The 27,024-nt window shown below is 35.9% G+C and overlaps 1 protein-coding gene across 1 annotated transcript in view; it reads left to right on the top strand.

Moving 5' to 3' along the window:
* The window catches only part of VPS50 (VPS50 subunit of EARP/GARPII complex), a 156,256-nt gene that overhangs the window by 67,477 nt on the left and 61,755 nt on the right, over positions 1-27,024 (top strand). The window contains exons 13-18 of the mRNA XM_060196224.1: positions 19,175-19,307; positions 20,261-20,352; positions 21,457-21,551; positions 21,865-21,963; positions 25,417-25,507; positions 26,544-26,720. Coding sequence (XP_060052207.1) covers positions 19,175-19,307; positions 20,261-20,352; positions 21,457-21,551; positions 21,865-21,963; positions 25,417-25,507; positions 26,544-26,720 — 687 coding nt within the window. The remainder of the gene's footprint in view (positions 1-19,174; positions 19,308-20,260; positions 20,353-21,456; positions 21,552-21,864; positions 21,964-25,416; positions 25,508-26,543; positions 26,721-27,024) is intronic.

The raw sequence follows: 27,024 nt of genomic DNA, 5'->3' as shown, positions 1-27,024 counted from the left end.
TAGGGAAGCAGAGAGAGAAAGCCACCTACAGCACTGCTCCCATTATAAGAGGGGTACAGCTCCACACAATGCCCTCCACCTCTTAAAGCATTTTTTAAAACCATCAATGTTATATTCTTAATTGGATGATGTAAAATCCCTTTAAGAATAAAACAGTCTAAATATGTAGCATAATAGAGCTTGTGCAAGCATGTAAGATTTAAATGGCAGCTTAAATTTCTGAAGGAAATTCTAGAAGTTTCATTATTTAAATACCTACTTCAGATTGCCCATTAACTACGTAGTCCTAGATAGGAGAAGGGGAGAGGGAGTCAGGTAATGGGAAAAATGGAGTAGATAGTTGCATTTTTTATTCCTCAGAAGAATGAGACATATCTTTGTGAATTTAGATAGATGCTGCTGTGGAAATATAAGCATCTTTTTTTCTAGTAGTTCTACAGTGTCACTCACTAACTGGTTGTATGTGTGTGTTACAGTTATAGCATTAGGCTAAGGGATTTTTGCTATTGGTACTACTTCCACATATATGTGTGTGTATAAATATGTACATATTCCATTTGATTTCTACTAAAATATGTTTCTAATAGTATTATTTATCCTGCCTTGCTTCTAGTCTTCCATTGGTTACTTCATGAGTTATGTTTTTCTTGTTACTGTTGGTATTTTCTTATAGAGACCATTCCACTGTAAGCACGTAGTAGATATTCAGGACACATAGATCAATGTCCTAATTGATTTTTTTATACAAATAGATCATTTGAAAGTTTTTACTTTACTGCTATTTGTGAACTTCATTTAAGGTTACCTACTTAATTTTTAATACCTTGACAGTATTTTTATATGAGAACCTATGAAGTTGATTAGCCAGTTTCCTATTAGGCATTTCTGTTATTTTCAGCTTTGCCATTATGAACAGAATAATATAAGTAATCTTCAAGGCTAAGTTTTGTGCACATTTAATTATTTTTTAAGATAAATGATGACAAGTACAATTTTACTGTCAAAAGCTTTTCACTCTTATGACTTTTGGTTCATATTTCCAAAACTGTTCTCTAGATTGTATGTTTTAATTTGTATTCCTCTTTAGCAGTGTCATTTATCCTTTCCCCTGTACACATGGATGCTGATTTAGAAAAATTACTAGCTTGGTTGTCAGAAACCAGAAGGAAGCAAGCATACTAAGCATAAGTTATGGTTTTTATCACTCAGGGAAAATTAGGATATGGAGGTAAATCGTCAATTGTTATGGTTTACTTGATTTATTTGGATGGATAAATGTGTTAACTCTTCCTTTCTTACTGGAAGTTACGCATTTAATATTTAGTCAAAGAAAAATAACTTTTCACTTACAAGTATAATATTTTTTACTTATGGTCAGTTTTAGAACATTCTAAGAATCCATCTGTCATATTTATTCTATCACATATATCTAGTAGCTCACTAATTTTATGTAAATTATATGTTGATTTTTTTTTTAAATATGGTAAAATAAAAAGTAAAGTTTGGTAATTTTTAAAATTCAAAACAGTGATCAAAAGATAGGTTAAAAAGAAAGCTTATCTCTTTTTCCTTGCTTATTGATATTTGTTCTCTAAATTGTAGAGAACTTGTGAAGAGAGAAATTTTATCCTACTGTCAAATACTGAACTACTCTATTACTAATTGATAAATACTAATAGAAGACAAAAACCTTTATGTTCTTACACCTTCTGTATGAATTAGTACCCTTGCTATTGCTCAACTTTCCTCATTCAGGTAATCATTTTTGCTCAGCAGAATAAATGAGGTTTATAATCTACTGAGGACACAATAATGATCAGTGTCAGTGTAAGAAAAGTCTACGTAGTGTGAAATGTCACAGTTCTGTAAGAGATCTAAGGAAGGCAAAATGTCTTTTGTTGTTAAAAGAATTCACCCTCTACCAAGATTTTTTTTCTCTGTGTGAAGTGCTGTTTTGACCTGCAACATATTCCCAGAAGCCTCCCAGATAAAATCAATGTTCATCAACTTCTGGTGATGTGAGCTTGAAGTGGTAAAGATATCTTTGGTGATTATTCTGTTCATATCTTCCCACTTGTGTCTGGGAATTATTTTGTTTTTGCTTCTTATTTTGCTAAGATCTTTATATTTTTTGCCTATTAGCCTTTTGTTTGATGTATGACATGTATGACATGTATGATGTATGACCTTACATTCTATAAAGAATCTCTTTGTTAGGACAGTGACTTCTTTTGTTGTGCAGAAGCTATTCAACTTGATGTACTCCCCTTTGGTAGGTTTAGTTTTGTTTCTGTCTTCCTTGCAATTAGACTTGAGTCATTGAAAATGCCTATAAAACTTAGATGGAATAGAGTTCTGCTAATATTTTCCTCTAAGTATTTGATAATTTCTAGTCTAACATCTAGTCCCTAGTCCATTTGAAGTTTACTTTTCTGTGTGCATTAAATTTATATATTCATCAAGGAAGAGCTCTAAAAGGCCAACAGACATATAAGAAAAATGCTCTGGGAGTCGGGTGGTAGTGCAGTGGGTTAACTGCACATGGCGTGAAGCGCAAGGACAGGCGTAAGGATCCTGGTTTGAGCCCCTGACTCCCCACCTACAGGGGAGTTGCTTCACAGGCGATGAAGCAGGTCTGCAGGTATCTACCTTTCTCTCCCCCTCTCTGTCTCTGTCTTCCCCTCCTCTCTCCATTTCTCTCTGTCCTATCTAACAATGATGATATCAATAACAACAACAATAAAAACTAAAACAACAAGGGCAACAAAGGGAAAATAAATTAAAATAAAACTAAAAAGTCTTTAAAAAGTGCCCCAAGTCACTGTCAGAAAACTGCAAATGAAGACAACAATGAGATACTACTTCACTCCTGTGAGAATATGATACAACAGAAATGAAAGCAACAACAAATACTGGAGACGTTGTGGGGCAAAGGAACCCACCTGCACTGCTGGTGGGAATGTAAATTGGTCCAACCCCTGTGGAGAGCTGCCTGAGGAAGTCTTAGAAGGCTAGAAACAGACCTACCAACAAGACAACAAATAACCCCATCCAAAAATGGGGGGAGGACTTGGACAGAATATTCACCACAGAAGAGATCCAAAAGGCTGAGAAACACATGAAAAAATGCTCCAAGTCTCTCATTGTCAGAGAAATGCAAATCAAGACAACAATGAGATATCACTTCACTCCTGTGAGAATGTCACACATCAGAAAAGGTAACAGCAGCAAATGCTGGAGAGGGTGTGGGGTCAAAGGAACCCTCCTGCACTGCTGGTGGGAATGTCAATTGGTCCAACCTCTGTGGAGAACAGTCTGGAGAACTCTCAGAAGGCTAGAAATGGACCTACCCTATGACCCTGCAATTCCCCTCCTGGGGATATATCCTAAGGAACCCAACACATCCATCCAAAAAGATCTGTGTACACATATGTTCTTGGCAGCACAATTTGTAATAGCCAAAACCTGGAAGCAACCCAGGTGTCCAACAACAGATGAGTGGCTGAGCAAGTTGTGGTATATATACACAATGGAATACTACTCAGCTGTAAAAAATGGTGACTTCACTGTTTTCAGCCGATCTTGGATGGACCTTGAAAAAATCATGTTGAGTGAAATAAGTCAGAAACAGAAGGATGAATATGGGATGATCTCACTCTCAGGCCGAAGTTGAAAAACAAGATTAGAAAAGAAAACACAAGTCGAACCTGAAATGGAATTGGAGTATTACACCAAAGTAAAAGACTCTGGGGTGGGTGGGTGGGTGGGGAGAATACAGGTCCATGAAAAATGATGAATGAAATAGTGGGGGTTGTATTGCTAAATGGGAATCTGGGGAATGTTATGCATGTAAAAAAAAAAAAAAGTAGAAACGCAAAGCAGAAATTGAGTTTGGAGTATGGCACCAAAGTAAGAAAGCAGAAGTATACTAGAGTTTGCAGTGAGTACCTCCCTAATACTTCCTCTCCACTTTTCCAAGCTTTGGGTCCATGATTGCTCAACAATTTGTTTGGCTTTGTATGTTAACTCTCTTTTTAGTCACCAGGTTCCAGGTGTCATCAGGATGCCGGCCAGACTTCCCTGGATTGAAGACACCACCAATGTGTCCTGGAGCTCAGCTTCCCCAGAGACCCATCCTACTAGGGAAAGAGAGAGGCAGACTGGGAGTATGGACCGACCAGTCAACGCCCATGTTCAGCGAGGAAGCAATTACAGAAGCCAGACCTTCTACCTTCTGCAACCCTCAATGACCCTGGGTCCATGCTCCCAGAGGGATAGAGAATGGGAAAGCTATCGGGGGAGGGGGTGGGATATGGAGATTGGGCGGTGGGAATTGTGTGGAGTTGTACCCCTCCTAAAATAAAAAATAAAAAAAAAAAAAAAAAAAAAAAAAAAAAAAGAAACAGACCTACCCTATGAACCAGCAATTAGTTTCCTAGGGATTTATCCTAAGGAATTAAACACATGCATCTAAAAAGATCGGTGTATACCTATGTTCTTATCAGCTCTATTTGTAATAGCCAAAACCTGAAAGCAAGCTGGGTAGTGGCTAAGCAAGCTGTGGTATGTCTACACAATGGAATATTACTCAGTTATAAAAAATAATGTACCTTCATCTCATCTTGGATAGAGATTGAAGCAATCATATAAGTGAGATAAGCCAGGAAGAGAAAGATGAATATAGGATGATCTCATTCATGGACAGAAAATGAGAAATAAGAACAGAAAGGGTAACACAAAGCAGAATCTCAAGTTCTGTTTTGTGATAGTGAAGGAGGATATAGGCTGGGGGATGAGAATATTTTGCAGAAAATTGAGAAATTTTACACATGTATCAATGACTGTATTTACTGTAAGCCATTAATCACCTCCCAATAATAGTAAAAATTCAATAAAAATGAAAAAAACTAAAAAAAAAAAGATACTGGCTGATAGTGCTTTGTTATTTCTAAATCCATGTATCAGTATATGTATCTGGTGGCAGGGAGTATTACAGATGCTACTTTGGGATCCATAATGGGATGCCAAAACATCTTTTCCCTTTACGTGGATGTAATTAGTGTGCAAAATCAAAATGAAATAACAGAATTCTAAGAAACTCTCTTCTGTTTTTTTTTCAGTATAATAACTTTTTGAAAGTTGTAGGAATTTTGTCATAGAAATTTCTGTTATATATAAAGGTAAATTAATAAGAAATAAAAGACTAGGTGGTCCAGGAGGTGGTGCAGTGGATAAAGCATTTGATTCTCAACCATGAGGTCCCGAGTTCAATCCCTGGCCGCACATGTACCAGAGTGATGTCTGGTTCTTTCTCTCCACCTGTCTTTCGTATGAGTAAAAAGAAAGAAGGAAAGCAAAGACTAGACCTAGTAACACCTAGTAAACCCCCCCCATTTACTTCTGAAATTCGCATTTATGCAACTTTCAAAAATGATCTCTTTATTGTGTTCTTCAACTTAGGAAAGACTTTATATTTACATCTAGACCTATACTGTTCTTTTAAAACGGCCTGTTGATTCTTATTGAAGTTATTGTTTGTGTTCAAGATTGAGAGGTTGCCAGTTTTATTATTTTTTGTTTTTCGTTTTATTGGTGAAATAGTTTACAGGACAGTTGTTAATACATGAATAGTCTTTCAAATCTCTCTGTGGTGGGTGGATGTCCCATCATCTACCCCACTCTCTCTTTACCGTCATGTACTAGGTACTCTTGCTTCACGCCATTTCCCTAGTCCAAAGCCCTATGCTTTGCTGTATGGAGTTGCTAGCTTTGATAAGGTGATTTCACTATTTTTGTTTTAACTAGGTTGGTTCATTGATGTGACTGATAGTTAAAGTAGAAGGTACAACAGAGTGTTCCTCTGAACTGATAATGGTGAGATGGAAATTATGTGGGTTTTGTGAAAGCATTAAATCAATTTGATTATTGAGCCTATATTGATGTTTGAATAACGAAGCAGGATTAAATGTGTTGAGATTTTTATATAACAACATCCAGATTTGTGAATATTCTCCAAATTCTTTTCCCGATATTTTTATGATCAGTGATGTTATTAGGCAAGTATGTTATCTATATAGAGGTTGTGTATATGTGTGTATATGCATATATGTGTTTAGATTACTTAAATATTTCTTTTATTAAATATTTCTATCTTGGATGGAGCTAGAAGGAATAATGTTAAGTGAGCTAAGTCAGAAAGATAAGGACAATCCCACTCATAAACAGGAGAAAGAACAGAAAGGGAAACTCAAAGCAAGATTTGACTGAATTTGGAGTAGGGCACCAAAGTAAAAACCCTCAGTTGAGGGTAAGGGTGGATGTTCTGCTTCATGGAGCAGGGGGATGGGATGGGACACGGTCTTTTGGTGGTGGGAGTGGTGTTTATGTACACTCCTGTTAATTTCTAGTCCCATATATCACTAATTAATATGAGGGGTAAATTTGATTAAAAAAACAAAAAAAAATGTTTCTTTTTCTCTGCATGTTTTTGGATATAGGTTGAAAATACCCAATTTATTTTATTCTTTTTTTTCCCCTTTTTTAAAAATTTTATTTATTTAAGAAAGGAGACATTAACAAAACCATAGAATAAGAGGGGTGCAATTCCGCACAATTCCCATAACCCGATCTCCATATCCCATTCCCTCCCCTGATAGCCTTCCCATTCTCTATCTCTCTGGGAATATGGATCCAGGGTCGTTGTTGGTTGCAGAGGGTGGAAGGTCTGGCTTCTGTAATTGCTTCCCCGCTGAACATGGGCGTTGACTGCTTGATCCATACTCCCAGTCTGCCTCTCTCTTTCCCTAGTAGGGTGGGGCTCTGAGGAAGTGGAGCTCCAGTACACACTAATGGGATCATCTGTCCAGGGAGGTCTGGTCAGCATCTTGATGGCATCCGGAACCTGGTGGCTGAAAAGAGTTAACATACAAAGCCAAACAAATTGTTGAACAGTCATGGACCTAAAGACTAGAGTAGTGCAGATGAAGTGTTAGGGGCTATTCCCTGCAAGCTCTTGTGCAAGCTTTCAGGTATATATTTTTCCCCTAGTTTATGGGCACGGGTGAACCTATGCTCTATCTCAGGGGACCTGGACTATATCTAGGTTTGGGGACTTTATTGGGCAGTGGAACACTTGGAATGGAATTAGAGAATACTATGAAAGGAAAGGAAAGGAAAGTGATGAAGCTGAAGGGTTGACATTCCACACCTGAAGTCTCTGGTCACAGTCTGAAGTGAAGCATGCTGAGGTGGCACTTCTTGCGTTGATTAGCTTGCGATCTTCGGATGCAATATTATTTGATTTGAATTGAGAGCAGCATGCAGAAAAGTGGGCCCCATCCTAAGGTTCCAGGACTGGGGGAACTATAGGCTCTATAGTGGAAATGTGAGGTTCCTGTTGTCTTAGGGTTCAAGAAGACAATGGATAGTTATTGTTATTGTCACATTATTTGGTGATAGGGTTAACTTTGGAAAGGCCCTTTGATAGGGTTTGGGGTATCATACCCAGCATCTTGTCTATAGCTGTGCTACCAATTGCTTCTGTTCTCCCTGATCTAGGCTTTTGGGAGAGACAACATATCAAAGACAGCCTGTGTATTAAAAAGACTCAATCTGTGTTTTAAGAAGTTCTAGACATATGATCAATTTTTCGCCTCTCATATCAATTAAATAGTGGTTTATATGTTTATACTTTAATAGGATTGTACATAAACACCACTCCCACCACGAAAAGACTGTGTCCCATCCCCACCACCCACCCCGGACCCCCAACCCCCCCGCCATGCCGGGAAGCCCAATGACCACCCTCCCCTTCACCACAGGGTTTTTACATTGGTGCCCTGCTCTCGATTTAATCAGATCCTGCTTTTAGTTTCCCTTTCTGTTCTTCTTTCTCAACTTCTGTTGATGAGTGGGGACATCCCATATTCATCTTTATCTTTCTGACTTAGCTGACTTAACATAAATCCTTCTAGCTCTGTCCAAGATGGGTCAGATAAGGTGAGCTCATTGTTCTTAACAGCTGCATAGTATTCCATTGTGTATATGTACGACAGTTTTCTCAGCCACTCATCTGCTGTTGGGCACCTGGGTTCCTTTCAGGTATTAGCTATTATGAATTGTGCTGCTATGAAAATAAATGTACACACATTTTTTTGGATGGGCATTATGGAATCCTTGGGGTATAGCCCCAGGAGAGGAATTACTGGGTCATATGGAAGGTCTATGTCTAGTCTTGTGATAGTTCTCCAGACTGCTCTCCAGAGAGGCTGGACCAGTTTACCTTCAAACCAGCAGTTCAGAAGGGTTCCTCTGTCCCCAGAGCCTCTCCAACATTTGTTGCTGCTGTCCTTTTTGATGTATGCCATTCTCACAGGAGTAAGTTGGTATCTCAGTGTTGTTTTTATTTGCATCTCTCTGACAATCAGCGACATGGAACAGTTTTTCATATGTTTGTTAGCCTTTTGGATCTCCTCTGAGGTGAATGTCTTGTTCATATCCTCTGCCCATTTTTGGATGGGGTCATTTGCTTTTTTGGTGCTAAGTTTGCTGAGTTCTCTGTATATTTTGTTGATTAATCTCTTGTCTGATGTTTGGCATGTGAAGATCTCCCATTCTGTGAGGGGTCTCTTTGTTTGTGTGATAGTTTCTTTGGCTGTGCAGAAGTTTTTCAATTTGATGTAGTCCCATTGGTTTGTTTCTGCTTTAGTCTTCCTTGCAATTGGGTTTGATTCATCAAAGATGTCCTTGAAGTTTAGGTGGGAAAGTGTTTCACTGATGGTTTCCTCTAAGTATTTTATTGTTTCTGGTCTAACATCCAGATCTTTGATCCATTCAGAGTTGATTTTTATTTCTGGTGAGATAAGGTGGTTCAGTTTCATTCTTCTGCATGTTTCAACCCAGTTTTCCCAGCACCATTATTGAAGAGAGCCTCCTTCCTCCATTTAATACTTTGGGCCTCCTTATCAATGATTAGATGTCCATAGTTGTGGGGGTTTAGATCTGGGCTTTCAATTCTGTTCCACTGGTCTGTATGGCTATTTTTGTTCCAGTACCAGGCTGTTTTGATGATGATGGCATTATAATATAGTTTGAGATCTGGGAGTGTGATGCCTCCGTTTCTGTTTCTTTTCTTCAAGATGGTTTTGGCAATTCTAGGTGTTTTCAGATTCCAGATAAATGAATGTAGTTTTTGTTCTATTTTCTTAAAGAAGCTTGGTGGAACTTTGATGGGTATTGCGTTAAATTTGTATATGGCTCTGGGGAGAATATTCATTTTGATGATATTTATTCTTCCGATCCATGAGCATCGGATGTCTTTCCATTTCTTGGTATCAGTTTCTATTTCCTTGAAGAGTGACTCATAGTTTTCAATATACAAGTCTTTCACTTCTTTGGTCAGCTTTACTCCTAGGTATTTTATTGATTTTGTTGTAACAGTAAATGGGAATGATTTCTGAATGTCTTCTTCTTCAGTTTTAGTGTTTGCATAGAGAAATGCCACTGATTTTTGTACATTGAATTTGTAGCCTGACACCTTGCAATATTGCCTAATAACTTCCAGTAGTTTTCTACTGGATTCTTTAGGATTTTCTATGTATACTATCATGTCATCTGCAAGTAGTGAGAGTTTGACTTCTTCCCTTCCAATCTGTATTTCTTTGATTCCTTTCTCTTGCCTGATTGCTATGGCAAGAACTTCCAATACTATGTTGACGAGTAATAGTGATAGTGGGCAGCCCTCTCTAGTCCCTGATCTGAGGGGAAATGCTTTCAGCTTCTGTCCATTGAGTATGATGTTGGCTGTTGGTTTGCTATATATGGATTCCACTGTCTTTAGGAATTTCCCATCTATTCCCATTTTTAGTAGAGTTTTGAGCATGAATGGGTGTTGGCTTTTGTCAAAGACTTTCTCTGCATCTCTTGAGATAATCATGTGGTTTTTGGCTCTTTTATTAATATGTTAATGACATTGATAGACTTACGGATGTTGAACCAGCCTTGTATTCCTGGGATGAATCCCACTTGGTCGTGATGAACAATCTTTTTGATATGTTGCTGTATCCTGTTGGCCAAGATCTTGTTTAATATTTTGGCATCTATGTTCATCAGAGACATTGGTCTGTAGTTTTCCTTTTTTGTTGTGTCTCTATCTGCTTTTGGTATCAGAGTGATGTTGGCTTCATAGAAGGTGGAAGGGAGTGTCCCTGTTTCTTTGATCTTATGGAAAAGCTTTAGGAGTATGGGTATTAACTGTTTCCTGAAGGTTTTGTAGAATTCGTTTATGAAGCCATCTGGTCCAGGACTTTTGTTGTTGGGGAGATTCTTAATAACAGTTTCGATTTCTTTGTGTGTGATTGGTGCATTTAGGTTTTGTGGTTCCTCTTGGTTAAGTTTTGGAAGGGCATATGCTTCTAGGAATTCTTCCATTTCTTCCAGATTTTCTAGCTTAGTGGTGTATAGTTCTTCATAGAAGTCTCACATGATTTTCTGGATTTCTGTGGTGTCAGTTGTGATATCTCCTCCATCGTTTACAATTCTATTAATTTGAGTCTTCTCTCTTTTTTGTTTGGTGAGTCTGGCTAGGGTTTGTCAATCTTGTGTAATTTTTCAAAGAACCAACACTTGGCTTCGTTGATCTTCTGTATGGTTCTCTTATTTTCGATGTTGTTTATTTCTGCTCTAGTTTTAGTGATTTCTGTCCTTCTGGTTGCTTTAGGGTTCCTTTTTTCCTCTTCCTCTACGTCCTTGAAGTGTGCAGTAAGGTTGTATATTTAGGTTTTTTCTTGGTGTTTAATATGTGATTGTATGGCTCTGAGTTTCCCTCTCAATACTGCTTTAGCTGTGTCCCAAATATTTTGATAGGTTGTGTCTTCATTTTCATTTGTTTCCAGGAACATTTGAATTTCCTGCTTGAGTGACTCTCTGACCCAGTGGTTCTTAAGAAGCATGTTGTTTAGTTTCCAAATTCTGTGACTTTTAATAATTTTCTGTTTGTTGTTAAATTTTAGTTTTACTCCACTGTGGTCTGAGAAGATACCTGGTATGATTTCAATGCTCTTGAATTTATTGATGCTGTCTTTGTGGCCTAACATATGGTCTGTCCTTGAGTATATGTTGTGTGGATTTGAAAAGAATGTGTATTCCAATTTTTGGGGTGAAGAGCTCTGAAAATGTCCAAGAGTTCTAGTCTGTCCATCTCTTCATTTAATTCTCTTGTTTCTTTGTTGATTCTGTGTTTTGTTGATCTAAGTTTGAGAGTGGGGTGTTAACATCTCCCACTATTATTGTATTACTATTTATGTATTTTTGAAGTTCTTTGAGAAGGTGTTTGATGTATTTAGATGGTCCCTCATTGGGTGCATAGATGTTAATAATTGTTATATCTTCTTGGCTGATTAATCCTTTAATCATTATGTAATGACCTTGCCTATCTTTTATTACTTTATTTAATTTAAAATCTATTGTGTCAGAGATGAGAATGGCTGTTCCTGCCCTTTTTTGTGGTCCATTAGCCTGCAGGATAGTTTTCCATCCTTGCACTTTAAGTCTGTGTTTATCTTGTTGGGTCAAGTGGGATTCTTGCAAGCAGCATATAGTTGGGTTATGTTTTCTGATCCATCCTCCTACTCTGTGCCTTTTGATGGGTCAATTTAATCCATTGACATTTACTGATATTATGTATTTAATGTGTTTTAGTGCCATTTTTCAACAAGTTTTCATTTGATATGTTGCAAGTATTATAGTAATGTTCTTGTTTATAAGAGGTCTTTTAGAACCTCTTTCAGGGCCGGTTTGGTGATGGTTGCTTCCTTTAACTGTTGTTTGTCTGAGAAGATTTTGATGACTCCATCTAGTTTGAATGAAAGTCTAGCGTGATATATTATTCTTGGTTGAGACCCTTTTTCATTCAGGGCTTGATAGATATCTTGCCATTCTCCTGGCCTTTAGAGTTTGGGTAGAGAAGTCTGCTGATAGTCTTATAGGTTTTCCCCTGTTTGTGACTTTTTGTTTTTCTCTTGTAGCCTTTAGGATCCTTTCTTTATCCTTACTTCTTTTCATTGTGACTATGATGTGTCTTGGTGTCTTCAGGTCTGGGTTAATTCTGTTTGGGACTCTCTGAGCCTCTTGGATCTTAATGTCCTTTCTGTTTTTCAGATCTGGGAAGTTTTCTTCCATTATTTCCTCTAGAATGCTTGCTTCCCCTTGCTCTCTTTCTTCCTCTGGCAGGCCAATTATATGAATGTTACTTCTTTTGAGATCATCCCATATGTCTCTGTTGTTGTTTTCAGTGTCTCTCAATCTCTTTTTGAGCTCTTTCACCTCTTTTTTAGTTTTCTCTAGCTCATCCTCTGTCTGGCTAATTCTGTTTTCTGCTTCTGCTAGTCTGCTTCCCCTTCCCTTGGCTGTTTCTTCATTACAGCTATTTCAGCTTTCAGTTCTCTAATTGCCTCAAGGTAGTTAGTATTTTCCTTGAGGGTCTCATCTGTTGTTTCCCTAATATTGCTATTCCTTTCCTCCAAAGTTGTTTTCATTTCTGTGATTAATAAATTTATTATTGCTTTCATATTTTTCTTATCTATGGTTACTTCTGGCTGATTTGTAGTTTCTTCTAGGCTCTTGTCTTCATTCATTTTATTAGCAGTTTCATTTGCTCTTGATCTACCCATTTTTAATGTGTTTTTTATTTTTATGTTCTGTTGTTCTTCAGTTGCTTTGTTTTATGTACAAGCCACACTATACTAAATACCTTTATGACAAATGCAATCACCACCCTCAGCAATTACAGTAGTAACTAAGGCAATGACTGAAGCAGTTTAACCAATACCAGTTAGTCCCACAATGTCTCCAGTTCAAGAAAAAATAGCAACCAAATCTAATTGAAAAAGAAAGAGAAGGGAAAAAAAAGGGATAGCAGGAATAGACAATTATGCAAATCTCCTGTCCACTGTAGATTCTAGGGGTAGCAAGAGGGGAAGGGGAAGTAGAGCAGAGACACACACAAAGAGAGTCCACTCTGAGCCAGACTTCTTCCCTGAAATAGTTCACAAATAAGCATCAGTTAATTCAAAAGGCAGAGGGAGGAGGAAGGGAGAAAGGAAGACAGGGAAAAAAGAGAGTAAAGAAAAAAGATAAGAAGGAGACAGGAAAAAAAAGCAGTGAAAGGAGAGTTGTATATATATATATATATTTTTTTTTTTTTTTTTAATTGGCTTGGAGGTGGGAGAAGGGCGATAGTGTATAGAGGAGGTATGAAAAGTGAGACAGGTTTCTCTCACAGTGGGTGATAATTCTTGTCGTCTAGCAATGGAAAGTATACTAAGAGTTAATTTTGGTCAACTGGTGGGGGGGAAGGGATATGCGTGTTTATATAATAGTATTTGTAAAATAGAACAGAGTAAAAAGCCTGAGCAGTGGGTCTACAGCTTGGACAGCTCCCTGTTAGCTATGTACACTGAGTCTAAACAGCTGATTGAGAAAGAAAACACAAAACAAACGGGGAAAAAAGAAAAAAAAAAAACTTTCAAGTAGTCTTTCCCAGGCTGGGTGAGGCTTGCTTGATTAGCAAATTGTCACTTGAATGGGTCTAAGTCCCTTATTCAGAGGAACAACAGAAATAGCCTAGAAATGTAGAAGCAGGGTTTAATGGCACCCCTGTAGGCCAGGAATCTTGGTAAAGAAAGGAGCTCCACGGGGAGCCTGCTAGCAGCAGCTCCCTACCCTTGGGGTCTGGTTATGGGGAGAGGTGGGCTGAGAGAAATAATCAAGAAATTTCATTTCTTTTTTCTCTAATTTTTAACCCATATTGAATTATAATCACCTCCCTGGTCTACCTTTAGGATGCCTCCTTGCTTGTCCCACTGAAGGCCAGGATTTAAAGGCTTTCTAGCAGTTGATGTCAGAGCCCACGGGTGCTGCTACTTTCCAGTCGCCATCTTGGCCTTGGATGACAATTTATTTTATTCTTATTTTACTACCTTCACTGAGTAAATTGCCACCATTACTTTTTAGTCAAATAATGGCAATGGAAAAGAGCTATAGAATTTAGAGAAATATTTAACAGTTAATTTTCTGTTTCCTGTATATTAACTTGAAGAAAATGTCAAGACATACTAGTTCTTTGGAATGTCTACTTTGTGGATTTTTAAAAAATATTTATTGATTCAAAAATTTTATTGCTGTTAGCAGTGTGTGGTAAGAACATAAAATTGGACTTACAGTATGGTACACTTCTCTGTTAGTCAGATACTCAGTGAATCCCTCTCAAATTGAAATGTGAGCTGAGCTGCCATGGTAGGTATGTAGTAATTAGTGAATAGACTAAACCTGTGATGAGGTGGGCAGATCCAGGAATCTGTCCCACTGTTTTATGAGAGGTAAAACAGAGATCCAGAGTGGTTTTCTGTCTAAGGGCATTTGATTGGTACTTATACAGTTGCTGATGGTTAGGACTCATGCTGCTGATGTTTTGCTAGACTTTTTTCTGTTATATTATTTAGATGTGAAGAATTGACATCTGACTGAAAGCTGCACAAACTTTTAATTTGGAAATTCAAATATTCTTTTAGTCTGTCTTCCTTTTTTTTTAATTACTATATACATGTAGTTATTTACTTGTTGTTTTCCTTAAATCTCTTTGGGTTACAGTTATAGTTTATTTGTGTCTATATAATCAGATGCCCCACTTGAAATTCAGGAATGGTTTTTATAAATTAATGAGGGAGCACTAGTTGCAGATGATTTTAGTTATAAGGTGCTAAAAGCATTTGCTGCTCTGAGAGCTGGCACAAGTTGGTTATGTGTTATAGTGGATAATGGCCTCAAATTCATTTCTGAAATGAAGTGACTTATTTTAGCATAGTCCTCAAGTATAGGGCTTAACATATTTAGGCTTAAATCTATTGAAAGCATTAGTTTAAAAAAGCCTACCCCACCCAAAACAAAAAAAGAAAAGAAAAGTCTATCCCACCTTCTCTTATTTTCTTTTATCTTTTACTGTATGTGTATATACAATATGTATATGCATATTCACACATATATATGTATATACATGTTTAGTGCAATGAATATCAACTTGTTTCTATTTTAGAATACAAATAAAGGCAAAAATTATCTTGTCTAATGCTCAGTACATCAGTACATTATTTTCCATTTCTGAAAAATAATACAGTTGGATTATTTTAAGAGATCTTTAAGCATGTGCAGTGGTTTGACTCAATATGCAAATTACTTACATTTGAAACATTTTAGAGAGCAAAAGCATGCTATTGCTTACTCCATAATTTCAATAAAAAAAAATCCACATGACATATACTCCTATCTCTTATCCCAGATCATTAAAATGATCTCAAGCTAGAACATTGAACCTTCTTAATAGGTATATAGTATAACTAGACAGTGTTTGGGTGGAAAATAGAAGTTTGTAGTTCTTTTATTTTTTTCCATCATTTTATTGGGTGTTTTGTGATTTATAGTTCAGATGTTGACACATGGGAACAGTTTCTCATCTTTCTGTGGTATGTTCTGCAGGACCCTCTCACCCCCAATTTAGGACCTTTTTCTTCATTGTATATAAAGACCCCAAAACCATCTTTACCACCACGCCTATCGACCTCCTTCAGGTCTTTTGCATTGGTGCTATAAACCCTAATAAGTCTACTTTTCTCTTTGTGTTGCTTTTTCTGTCCTTGTTTCTTAAGTTCTACTTATAAGTGATATCATTTGGTATTTGTCCTTCTCTTATTGTCTTATCTCAATTAAAACAATGTTTTCCCATTATATCCAGGATGAAGCAAAAGTGATGACTTTGTAACTTTTAACAGTTAACTAGTATTCCATTGTACATATATACCATAACTTTCTTAGCCACTCATCTAAGAAAGTAGTAGTTCTAAGGTACAATGGTCTTGTTCGTTAAAAAATGATGATAAAAATAATTAAAATTAATTGGTGGACTGTAGGACAATTATGTATATAATCATAATTTTTCTTTGGAAAAATAAGAGCAACACTGCCTTCATTTTTACTTAACAGAAAAAATACTGTAATTTACTTTCACCTTCTGCATCCCACAATGACCTTGAGTCCATACTCCCAGAGGGTTAAAGAATAGGAAAACTATCAATTGTGTGGAGTTGTACCCCACTTATCCTATGCTTTTGTTAATGTCTCCTTTTTTAAATAAAAAAATTTTAAAAAAGAAAAAAATATTGAATATAATTAGATTGAATTAATTTGTGTAACCAAAATGTACATTTCAGCAAAGCTGAGTTTTTGAAAGTTATCATAAAGAGGGACTTAGAGGTGAAAGATGCTGAATTATAGCCTAGCACTTTGTTTTACTTTTCACTGCACTTTGTCACTTTGTTGATTTTTATTTTCCCTTTTGTTGCCCTTGTTTTTTTTGTTGTTGTTGTTGATGATGATGTCAACATTGTTGGATAGGACAGAGAGAAATGGAGAGAGGAGGAGATGAAGAGAGACACCTGCAGACCTGCTTCACCACCTGTGAAGCGACCCCCCTGCAGGTGGGAAGCTGGGTGCTGGAACCCAGACCTTTGCCAGTCCTTGTGCTTCGCCACGTGCGCTTAACCTGCTGCGCTGCTGCCTGACACCCCCGCACTTTGTTTTTATATCTGACTTTGTATTTCATTTTTATTTATTTATTTATTTTTTATTAAATGCTTATTTGCAATCAGCGGATGCAGTATTATTTGATAAGAATTGGGAGAAACATACGGGAAGTGGGCCCTACCCTAGGGTCCCAGGACTGGGGGAAGTTTAGGCTCTATAGTGGAAATGTGAGGTTCCTGTTGTCTTAGGGTTCAAGAAGACAATGGATAGTTAATGTTATCATCACATTATTTGGTAATTGGGTTAACTTTGGAAAGTCCCTTTGTTAGACATGCAATCAATTTTCCCCCTCTCATATTAAATAGTGATTTATATGACTACACTTTAATAGATGTGTACATAAACACCATTCCCATCACCAAAAGATTGTTTCCCATCCAACCCACCCCCCAACCCCACCCCTACCCCCCGCCGCATGGCCACCCTCCCGCTTACCACAGGGTTTTTACTTTGGTGCCCTACTTACAATTTAGTCAGATCCTGCTTTTAGTTTCCCTTTCTGATCTTCTTACTCAACTTCTGTTGATAGTGGGATCATCCCATACTCATCTTTATCTTTCTGACTTAGCTCACTGAACATAATTCCTTCTAGCTCTGACCAAGATGGGTCAGAGAAGTTGAGTTCATTGTTCTTAGTAGCTGCAAAGTATTCCATTGTGTATATATACCACAGCTTTCTCAGCCACTCATCTGTTGTTGGGCACCTGGGTTGCTTCCAGGTTTTAGCTATTATGAATTGTGCTGCTATGAATATAGGTGTACACACATCTTTTTGGTTGGGTGTTATGGAGTCCTTGGGGTACATCCCCAAGAGAGGAGTTACTGGGTCATATGGAAGGCCCATGTCTAGTCTTGTGAGAGTGCTCCAGACTGCTCTCCACAGAGGCTGGACCAATTTACATTCCCACCAGCAGTGCAGAAGGGTTCCTCTGTCTCCACAGCCTCTCCAGCATTTGTTGCTGCTGTCCTTTTTGATGTATGCCATTCTCACAGGGGTGAGGTGGTATCTCAATGTTGTCTTTATTTGCATCTCTCTGACAGTCAGCGACATGAAACAGTTTTTCATAAGTCTGTTAGCCTTTTGGATCTCCTCTGGAGTGAATGTTCTGTTCATATCCTCTGCCCATTTATGGATGGGGTCATTTACTTTTTTGGTGCTAAGTTTGCTGAGCTCTTTGTATATTTTGGTGATTAGTCTCTTGTCTGATGTATGGCATGTAAAAATCTTCTCCCATTCTGTGAGGGGTCTCTGTTTGTGTGATAGTTTCTTTAGCTGTGCAGAAGCTTTTCAATTTGATGTAGTCCCATTGGTTTGTTTCTGCTTTAGTCTTCCTTGCAATTGGGTTTGTTTCATCAAGGATGTCCTTGAGGTTTAGGTGGGAAAGTGTTTTGCCAATGTTTTCCTCTAAGTATTTGATTGTTTCTGGTCTAACATCCAGGTGTTTAATCCATTTGGAGTTGATTTTTGTTTCTGGTGAGATAAAGTGGTTCAGTTTCATTCTTCTGCATGTTTCAACCCAGTTTTCCCAGCACCATTAATTGGAGAGAGCCTCCTTCTTCCATTTAATACTTTGGGCCCCTTATCAGAGATTAGATGTCCATAGGTGTGGGGCTGACTTTGTATTTCAGAATTGGCTTTCATTACATGTGTGTGCTTAGAAATAAGTCAGCTGTAGTAACATGGTAAAAATCATAATTCAAAAATCATTACAATGAAAAGTCATTGTAAAGATGTAATTAGGAGAAGAGGAGTGAGTCTGATGTGGGAATTTGGGGGTTCTGGTGCATGATGGTGGAAATGGGCCTAAATTAGGGGTGAGAGTGTCTTTCAGACAGTTATCATAGGAAGATGAGAAAGTGTGCTCATGCATACATCTGCTAAAATGGGCCATGTGTTTCTCTGGTGCATGCCTTTTCATTTTCCTCATTAAAAGTTTGAAATATTGGGACAACAATACCCCTGTGAGAAATATACTTAGATCGAGTTTGGGGGCGGGGGGAGGAAGGCCTTTAACAATGGAACTCATTTGAATCTTTTTATTTAGATAAGACATAGAGAAATTGAGAAAGGCCGGGGAGATAGAGAGAGGGAGACAAAGAGATACACTTGTAGACCTGGCTCACCATTCGTGAAGCACCTTCCTGAAGGTGGAGCGTGAGGGCTTAAACACGGATCCTGCACTTGGTAATATGTACACTTAACCAGGTGCATCACTGCCCACCCCCTCATTTGAGTCTTTTTTTTGTTTTATTTATTTATTTTTTTTTCCCTTCAGGGTTATTGCAGGGGCTCAGTGCCTGCCTACTAATCCACTGCTCTTGGAAGCTATTTTTTCCCATTTGAGTCTCATGTTGAAATGAGAACAAAATTGATTCAGACAAAATTTCCCTGAAGTTAAACATGATCTTTAAATATGCCAGTTAAAAGAAAATTTATCAGTTATGTCTGATAACTGAATTCAATTCAATTGATAATATTTAGCTTGACTAATCTTAGGTATTGAAGTAAACACGAGTGTTTGGATGTTGTCTTTTCCATCAGCATGTTACACCAGACAGCTATATTCCATGCCTTGCTGACCTGTGCAAAGCACTGTGGGAAGTTATGCTCAGTTATTACAGAACTATGGAATGGCATGAAAAACATGATAATGAAGATACTACATCTACTTCTGGTAGGACATAATTTTTTCTTTTAATTTTTAATTATTAAGGACTTAAAGTAATGGTTGCAAATGTGGTAAGACATTGGCTTATCTAGGTATACGGTAAAATTAATGGTGAATTTAAATATTAATTCTGTTTTGCTAATTTTCCAACTTGTACTGAGAAATGAGAGGAAAAAATTAATAGTTGTGCTTATTATTTGTAACAACATAGCAGGAATGTCAATAATATGTTTTAAGTACAACTGTGACTATGTTATAGTTGGGTATATAAAGGGAAAAATCTAGAAATTATATTAAATAGATATTATACTTAATATACTGAATTTGTATAATTCTGTGTATCAAGTGATTATCCTTGAACAATAGTGAGTATTAAGTATTAAAAATACTTTTTAAAAGTAGCAAACAATTTTATTAGCATTGTTTAATATGGTCAAAATAATTTATTCTATACATAATCTTTTGTATTGCATGCAGCTTAATATTTCTATTCAATTTATTTTAGTAACTTCTAATTTTTGAGAGATGCTTTATTTCTATGATTAGATATGTAGAGGAATCCTCTAGCATTATTAATTTATTGAACAGAAGATACACACATATTTTTATCTTAATGAATAGTTCTGCAACCTGTATTCTTATTAACATATGCATACTAGTCCATAATTAGATTAATTGGTCCTGCAGTGCACTGGCATTAGGCAGTACATAGATTGCTAAGAATCCTAGTCAACAGGTTCATAATAACCAAGTTAAAATCCTACATGAGCTTGATCTCTTTAGATATAAAGTACTTAACATTTCAGGACCTAATTTATAATCAAACGAATTTAATCCCAATTCCTATTTTTGTCATAATTTTGGTCTTATAGATACTACATGTATTACATGTGTTTACAGGTTCTGGTTTTTTTTTTTAAACAAATGTTTTGAAGCATTTCATGCCATCTTATTTTTAGAAGGGAGTAATATGATTGGTACCGAAGAAACTAATTTTGATCGTGGCTATATAAAAAAGAAGTTAGAACATGGACTTACACGAATATGGCAGGTTTGGTTTCTAAAATTACTTTTATTTTTGCAAAGCAATTGAAAGATTTATGTTTATTGAGTAAATGTACCACAGCTTCTTTATCCAGTTATCTGCTGATGGATATTTAGGTTGATTCGTATTTTGGCTCTCATGAATAATGCTACTATGAGCATAGAAATGCATATGTTCATGTTGTTTCATAGTCAAATGCCCAGGTAATTAATACAAGTCCTCTAACATAATTTATGAACTATTGTTCCATCTTGTATTTATTTACTGGTGGCCCTATAGTGCTCTAGGCTGAATTTTTATGGATAGAGAGACAGAGGTATAAAAAAGCCATGCACCAAAGCTTTCTCCAGTTTGGCAGAGACCAGCTTGAACCTGGGTTATACCTATGGCAAGACAGCATACCAAGTGAGCTATTTTACAGCTTCTATTCTATCTTTTTAAAACAAAAAACAAAATTTTTGTCTGGTTGCTTTTTCTGGGGCATTTAAAAATAATTGTTCAGAAAAAGAATATGTGATTTTGGTAATTTTGTAGAATTTCACTGAAGCTATATTAATTTGGAAAAACTAACATCTTTATACTATTTAAGTCACTCATTCTATTGAAAGTTCTTTTAGAAATTCCATTACAACAGTTTCTATTTAGCTATAGGTCTGATATTTCTTATTTTAAAGTATATTATACTTTAAAAAATTATTATTAATTTATTTATTTTTAATGAAGTCTCCATTTTAAAGTATTATAGCAGGTATACATAAAAGCATTTTTTGCATGTTACATATGACTTTACATAATTATTTTGTTAATTCTTATTTTTATTATTATTTGGAGTTTCTGGTCTAAAAAGTTTTGCATAAAAGTTGGTGACTTTTAGCTTCGTATCAAGTATTAGTATATAATTCTTACCTTGCACTGATATGTTTTGACGTGATATTGTAGCCATTATTATTTTTATATAGGATGTTTATGAATTACATCTTTAATTTAGCCCTGAGGATATTGACTTAATCTAAATATGTGTTATTTATCAGTTTAGGAATGATTGTTTCTGAGTATTTATTTTCTGTGTTTTTGATTTTGGTTTATTTGCTCCCTTTTTTGGTCTTACAGGATGTTCAGCTAAAAGTGAAAACCTATTTACTTGGAACTGATTTATCAATATTCAAATATGATGACTTCATCTTTGTTTTGGATATAGTCAGCAGGTAATGTTTTCAGTCTGGTTTTTAGTTCAGTTCATTCAACCATGATAATCAAAGAAACCATAAATGAGGAAATTATTATGTATAAATTCTTAATAGAAATTAAAATATTAGACATTCATAGTCTAATTTTTGCTGGGTACATGTGTGTGTTTATTTCTGATACTTAAATGCTTATAAGATAGTGAATTTGTTATTTGTAGCCTTTTTCCAAATATCTAAATATTCATGACTTATTGTTTTATGAAAAAATTGACTTGAAATTTTTATTATTTAAATATCTTGTTGAAATTTATTTAAATCTTTATCCAATTAGGTTGATGCAAGTTGGAGAAGAATTTTGTGGTAGTAAATCTGAAGTTTTGCAGGAGTCTATTAGGAAACAAAGTGTCAATTATTTTAAGAACTACCATAGGTAAGAACTCAGAATATAAACAGTCAAATTTAGATAATGAGAATTCATTTAAAAAATTTTTTATTGGGGGATTAATATTTTAAAGTTGACAGTAAATATAATATTTTGTACTTGCATAACATCTCTCAGTTTTCCACACAACATACAACCCCCACTAGGTCCTCTATTTTTTTTTTTTACTTATTTATTTTTAATAGTCTTATTAGGGAAATGATTTATAGAATGGTTGTCACGTGTACAATTTCTCCTGATATCTGCACACCATTTCCACTACCAACCTAGAACCTCCTTCAGCTTAGTGCACTTAGTCCTAAACACCCTTTCCCACTCCTTTCCCGTGATTGCCCCCCCCCCCAATTCTTGGTCTTGTCTATGTTTCTTCTACTCCAAGTTTCACCCTATGTTTTTCCTGTGCTTCTTTATTCTTTCATTTAGTTACTTATTTTTATTAGTGATTTAATAATGATTCTACCATATTTATCCTTAAAAACTCTTGGGGTTTGTACCTATTTTGTGTACCTAAAATGGTTCCTTTTGGTAAGAGACATATGCAGCACCTGAAGCTTTTAAATAGTCATAATCATGATTGTTTTTTCACATAATTTGATGTCTGCAGTCACTTTTGTGATTCATCCACTGATTACACTTTATATTTTATGTACTCATTGCTTTCCCATCATAACTATTCTTTTGTATATTAGTTGTAAAATAGAAGAAATCAGGTAAAGTGCAAATCTTTCGATTTGTCTAAAATGTTTTTGGGGAAGGAGATAAAAAGGAAGTTTTCAGTGGCTCTAAGAATAAGCCTAGCATTCATAGTAGAAAAATATAATAATTAAAATATAAAAGACTTCTATGGTACTTTTCTTGGGGATTTATCAGGGGCTTTGCGCCACCTGCGCTTAATCCGCTGAGCTACCATCTGACTCCCCTTATCCAGTCAACTTTTATTTTGAGGTGTAGTCTTTTTAAATTTTAGAACGTCTATTTGCTCCTTTTATCACTGGAATTCTTTGAAGTTCCTCTTTCTAGTTAGTGTGTGTGTGTGTGTGTGTGTGTGTGTGTGTGTGTGTGTGTGTGTGTGTGTTGTAAACATTAGGGGGCTAATGTTTACTATACAGTTGTGGACAAAGGGGTACAGTTTCTCATCTCCCGGTGAAAGGTCTCTGCAGAACATTCTCACCACCAACTTTCTTTTCATCATGCATCAGGACCCCAAGGATCACTCCAGCTCCTCCTGCCTCCTTCCCCAGAATATTTTATTTCATTGTGAACTTATATATGTATTTTCTGTTTGGCTTATTTATAGTAGTGACTTTAAAATCCTTATCTATGAATACTAACACTTTGAGCAAATTCTATTTTTCATATACTTACCAATTTTTTAAACTATTTTTAAGACCTATGTATTTTTATTTTTAATATATGTAGGTGTTGTATTTAGAATAATTGTAACTATAATCAGACTGGTTGTAGGAAGAAGGTAGTCAATGGCTCTTTGTTTCCTTGTTTACCTAGAAGAAAGCATGTTTTTCTAGAACTACTTAAATAATGTACTGCTTAATCAAAATAGACAGTAAGAATAATAGCATTAAAAAAAGACGATATCCCTTGAATAAGTAATTAGTACAATGTCGATATGTAAGTGCCACACTTGCTAATTTAATTACTAAATGCTGTTTAGAGGCAAGTAATTAATTAAATGTGTGGAAAATGCTAAACATCTTGATATTGTGATTTAGTGAGTAATCTCTGCTGTTTAGCATAGATTGTAATCTCTGCTGTTTAGCATAGATTGTAATCTCTGCTGTTTAGCATAGATCGTTTATTGGCATTTATGATCTAAAAACTCTAAAATATTTCTCGTCTTTTGGCATTGATGTATGATTAGCTAAGTTATTTTAAGCACAGGAGTTGGTGAGTTGTTTCTTGTTTAGTACTTTAATAAAACTGTCATTTCTTTTGAATTCATTAATTTTATAATATATTAAAAATATCTGAATTTAGTAAATATTTGTGAGTTTTTTCCCCTCAAGGATGATGAGATATTAACAAGTAGATATTTATTTGTACTGTGTTGCTCTGAATGGGTTCTCAAAGTTGAGTATAATCATGATAGAACCCTATAGTTATATCATACCTTCTGAATTCTTATGTACAGTACCTTTTTTTTCTTACTTTTTTAGGATGTTCTTTTTCTTTTTAATAGAATGAACATGATAATTTTATGACAGCTAAATGTTTACAGCTTGGAAATCTATAAATAAAATAAATCTGGAAATACAGATTTCTCCAACAATTATAATTTTGTTCAGAGAATAACTATAGAGAATGCAGTGCTTTAGACTTACCCATTCCAGAATTAACAGTGATCTATACTGTGAGTTTCTGGTATAAATCTTATAAATCTGATTTATAAGATTCTTATAAATAACTACACAACCTGTATTTGATCTCTATCATACTCATGACAACAAGTAGATAACTTATATTCTAAATGGAAAGCAAAATCCTGTCACATAGTACTGGCTGGGGAAATAACAGTGATTATGCAAGTAACTTTTATACATTATAAGCTCTTGGGTTCAGTCCTTACCACCACAATAAGCCAGAACTAAGCTATTCTAAGAAAAAGAAAGAAGGAAGGAAAGGAAGGAAGGGAAAGGAAAAAAGAAACTTCTGGAGACGTAACTGATCTAGTAACAGTAGGGTGCATGCTTCTTTGCCATGCACAGTCTAGGTTCATGGTGCCACACCACATGGACATGCCATGTATTGAGCAAAGCTCTGCTGCTGTAATGTCTTTGCTATGAATGAAAAAGTCATCTAGGAGCACTGAGATCAATCATTCTTGACTCCAGCTCCAGAAAAAGACGAAGATGAAGATGAAGACGAAGACGAAGACGAAGAAGAAGAAGAAACCTATTACAGAGGATTTTGTTCCTTTCCTTTTAAAAAATAATTTATTGAGGAAATGCTGTATTACAAGCTTGTATCATTTTGGGGTGCAATTTCATCCCCCCCAATAACTGTATATCTCACCCTCCACCAAAGTGCTACTTGGACCACTGTGTCCTATGTAAATTTTTTTTTTTTTTTTTTTTTTTGCTTCCAGGGTTATTGCTGGGACTTGGTGCCTACACTACAAATGCACTGCTCCTAGAGGTCATTTTTTTCTATTTTGTTGCCCTTGTTGTCATTACTGTTATTGTTACCAATGCTATTGTTGTTGTTGGATAGGACAGAGAGAAATTGGGGGGGGGAGACACACTCCTGCAGACCTGCTTCACCGCCTGTGAGGTGACCCCACTTCCCCCCCCACCCCCGCTGCGCTACCACCCTATCTAAACTCTTAAGCTCTTCTGCCTCTCTGTATAGTAACCTCACATATACAGTATGGGTTATGTGTTTATTACTTTTTGACCTTGTCCTATTCTTTTTTTTTTTTTAAAGAACACGGCTTGATGAACTGAGAATGTTCCTGGAAAATGAGACTTGGGAACTTTGTCCCGTTAAGTCTAATTTCAGCATCTTGCAACTTCATGTAAGTATTGAGAAGAAAAAAAAAGATATGTTTTAGTTTTCTTAAGTAAGGTAAAAAATATTTAAAATTAAGGGTAACGCATTTTTGTCCTTTCTTCAAAGTACTTGCAAGCTAGGGACCAGGAGATAGTACTGTGTGTGAGGACCCCTCTTTGAGCCACTATCCATCACATGGGAGCACTATGCAAAGGGAAGCTTCACAGCTGTAGAACACTACTGTAGACTTTCATTCTCTCGCTTCATCCTTTATCTGGGAAAAAGAGTTAAACAAAACAGACAGGAGAGGCCACTTGGAGTGGTGTAATTGTACAGGTAAAAAGCCTGACAGGGAAAAAAAAAGAAAAAGCAACACAAATCTCTTTTATAAGAGTAACTGGCTTATAAGTGTAAAAATGTCCTTGTGAAAACTCGTTTATTTCAGGAAAGTATTTTGCCTAAAAAGAGCCATAATTGAAAAATTATTATTTTTTTAATTTCAGGAGACCTTTCTGCTGTATGTAAATTTTACATATAAACTTAATTGCTTATATTTTGATGAGTGAAAATACATATACTTACAGATTATCATTTCCTGAAAGGAGATTAGTTTGTTAGTTTGTAAAATCATAAATTTGTTATCAATAAGCAAATACCTCAAAAGTTAAGGAGGCACTTACAAAAAGTACTCAACTGATTTTTTTTATTAGTTGATTTCTCAACTTTCTCACTGTCATATCAAATAAAATAGAAAAGAGAATAAGAGGAACAGTGAGAATGAGGAACAATGATTTATAGTCCTGGCAATAAAAAAAAGAAGCTTATTATAGATAGCTCTATTTTAAATGATAATAGCTACTGAGTTTTTTTTTAGTTTATAATTTTGAAACATATATTTCCAAGTTTGTGTTTTTAGATAACTTGTAATACTTGAACGTAAATAATCCTAAACATTTGGATGTTTATTTTAAAATATCTTTACATTTTCACTGGTGGGATATGTTTAACCACTTGGATTTTATTGCTACCAAGCATAACTGACTTCCTTTCTTAATGTCTAGGAATTTAAATTTATGGAACAGTCTCGTTCCCCATCTGTTTCACCTAGTAAGCAGCCAGCCTCAACTTCCTCAAAAACAGTTAACTTGTTTGAGCAGTACTGCAGTGGTGGGAATCCATTTGAAATTCAGGCCAACCACAAGGATGAAGAAACAGAAGATGTTCTGGCTTCTAATGGGGTATGCCTTTAAAAGGGGAGGTGTGGGGTTTGATAACATAATGGTTACGCAAAGATACTGATATCTGACGCTTTGAAGTCCAACTAGGTTCAATCCCTAGTACCACCATAAACCAGAACTGATCAGTGCTCGGTAAAAAAAAAAAAAAAAAAAGTACAAATCTGTGTGTGTGTGTGTGTGTGTGTGTGTGTGGTTTTCTAATTGAAAAACTTGTTTTTCTGAAGAGTAATGCTATTGACACAAATTAATCATACAGCCACAACCCACCTTCCTACACTTACCTATGTCTCCTGATAACGACTTT

The sequence above is a fragment of the Erinaceus europaeus genome, chromosome 8, assembly GCF_950295315.1.
Source record: "Erinaceus europaeus chromosome 8, mEriEur2.1, whole genome shotgun sequence".
Classification (NCBI taxonomy): domain Eukaryota; kingdom Metazoa; phylum Chordata; class Mammalia; order Eulipotyphla; family Erinaceidae; genus Erinaceus; species Erinaceus europaeus.
Note: the sequence above shows the minus strand (reverse complement) of the source record. Positions and strands in the feature narration are given on the sequence as shown.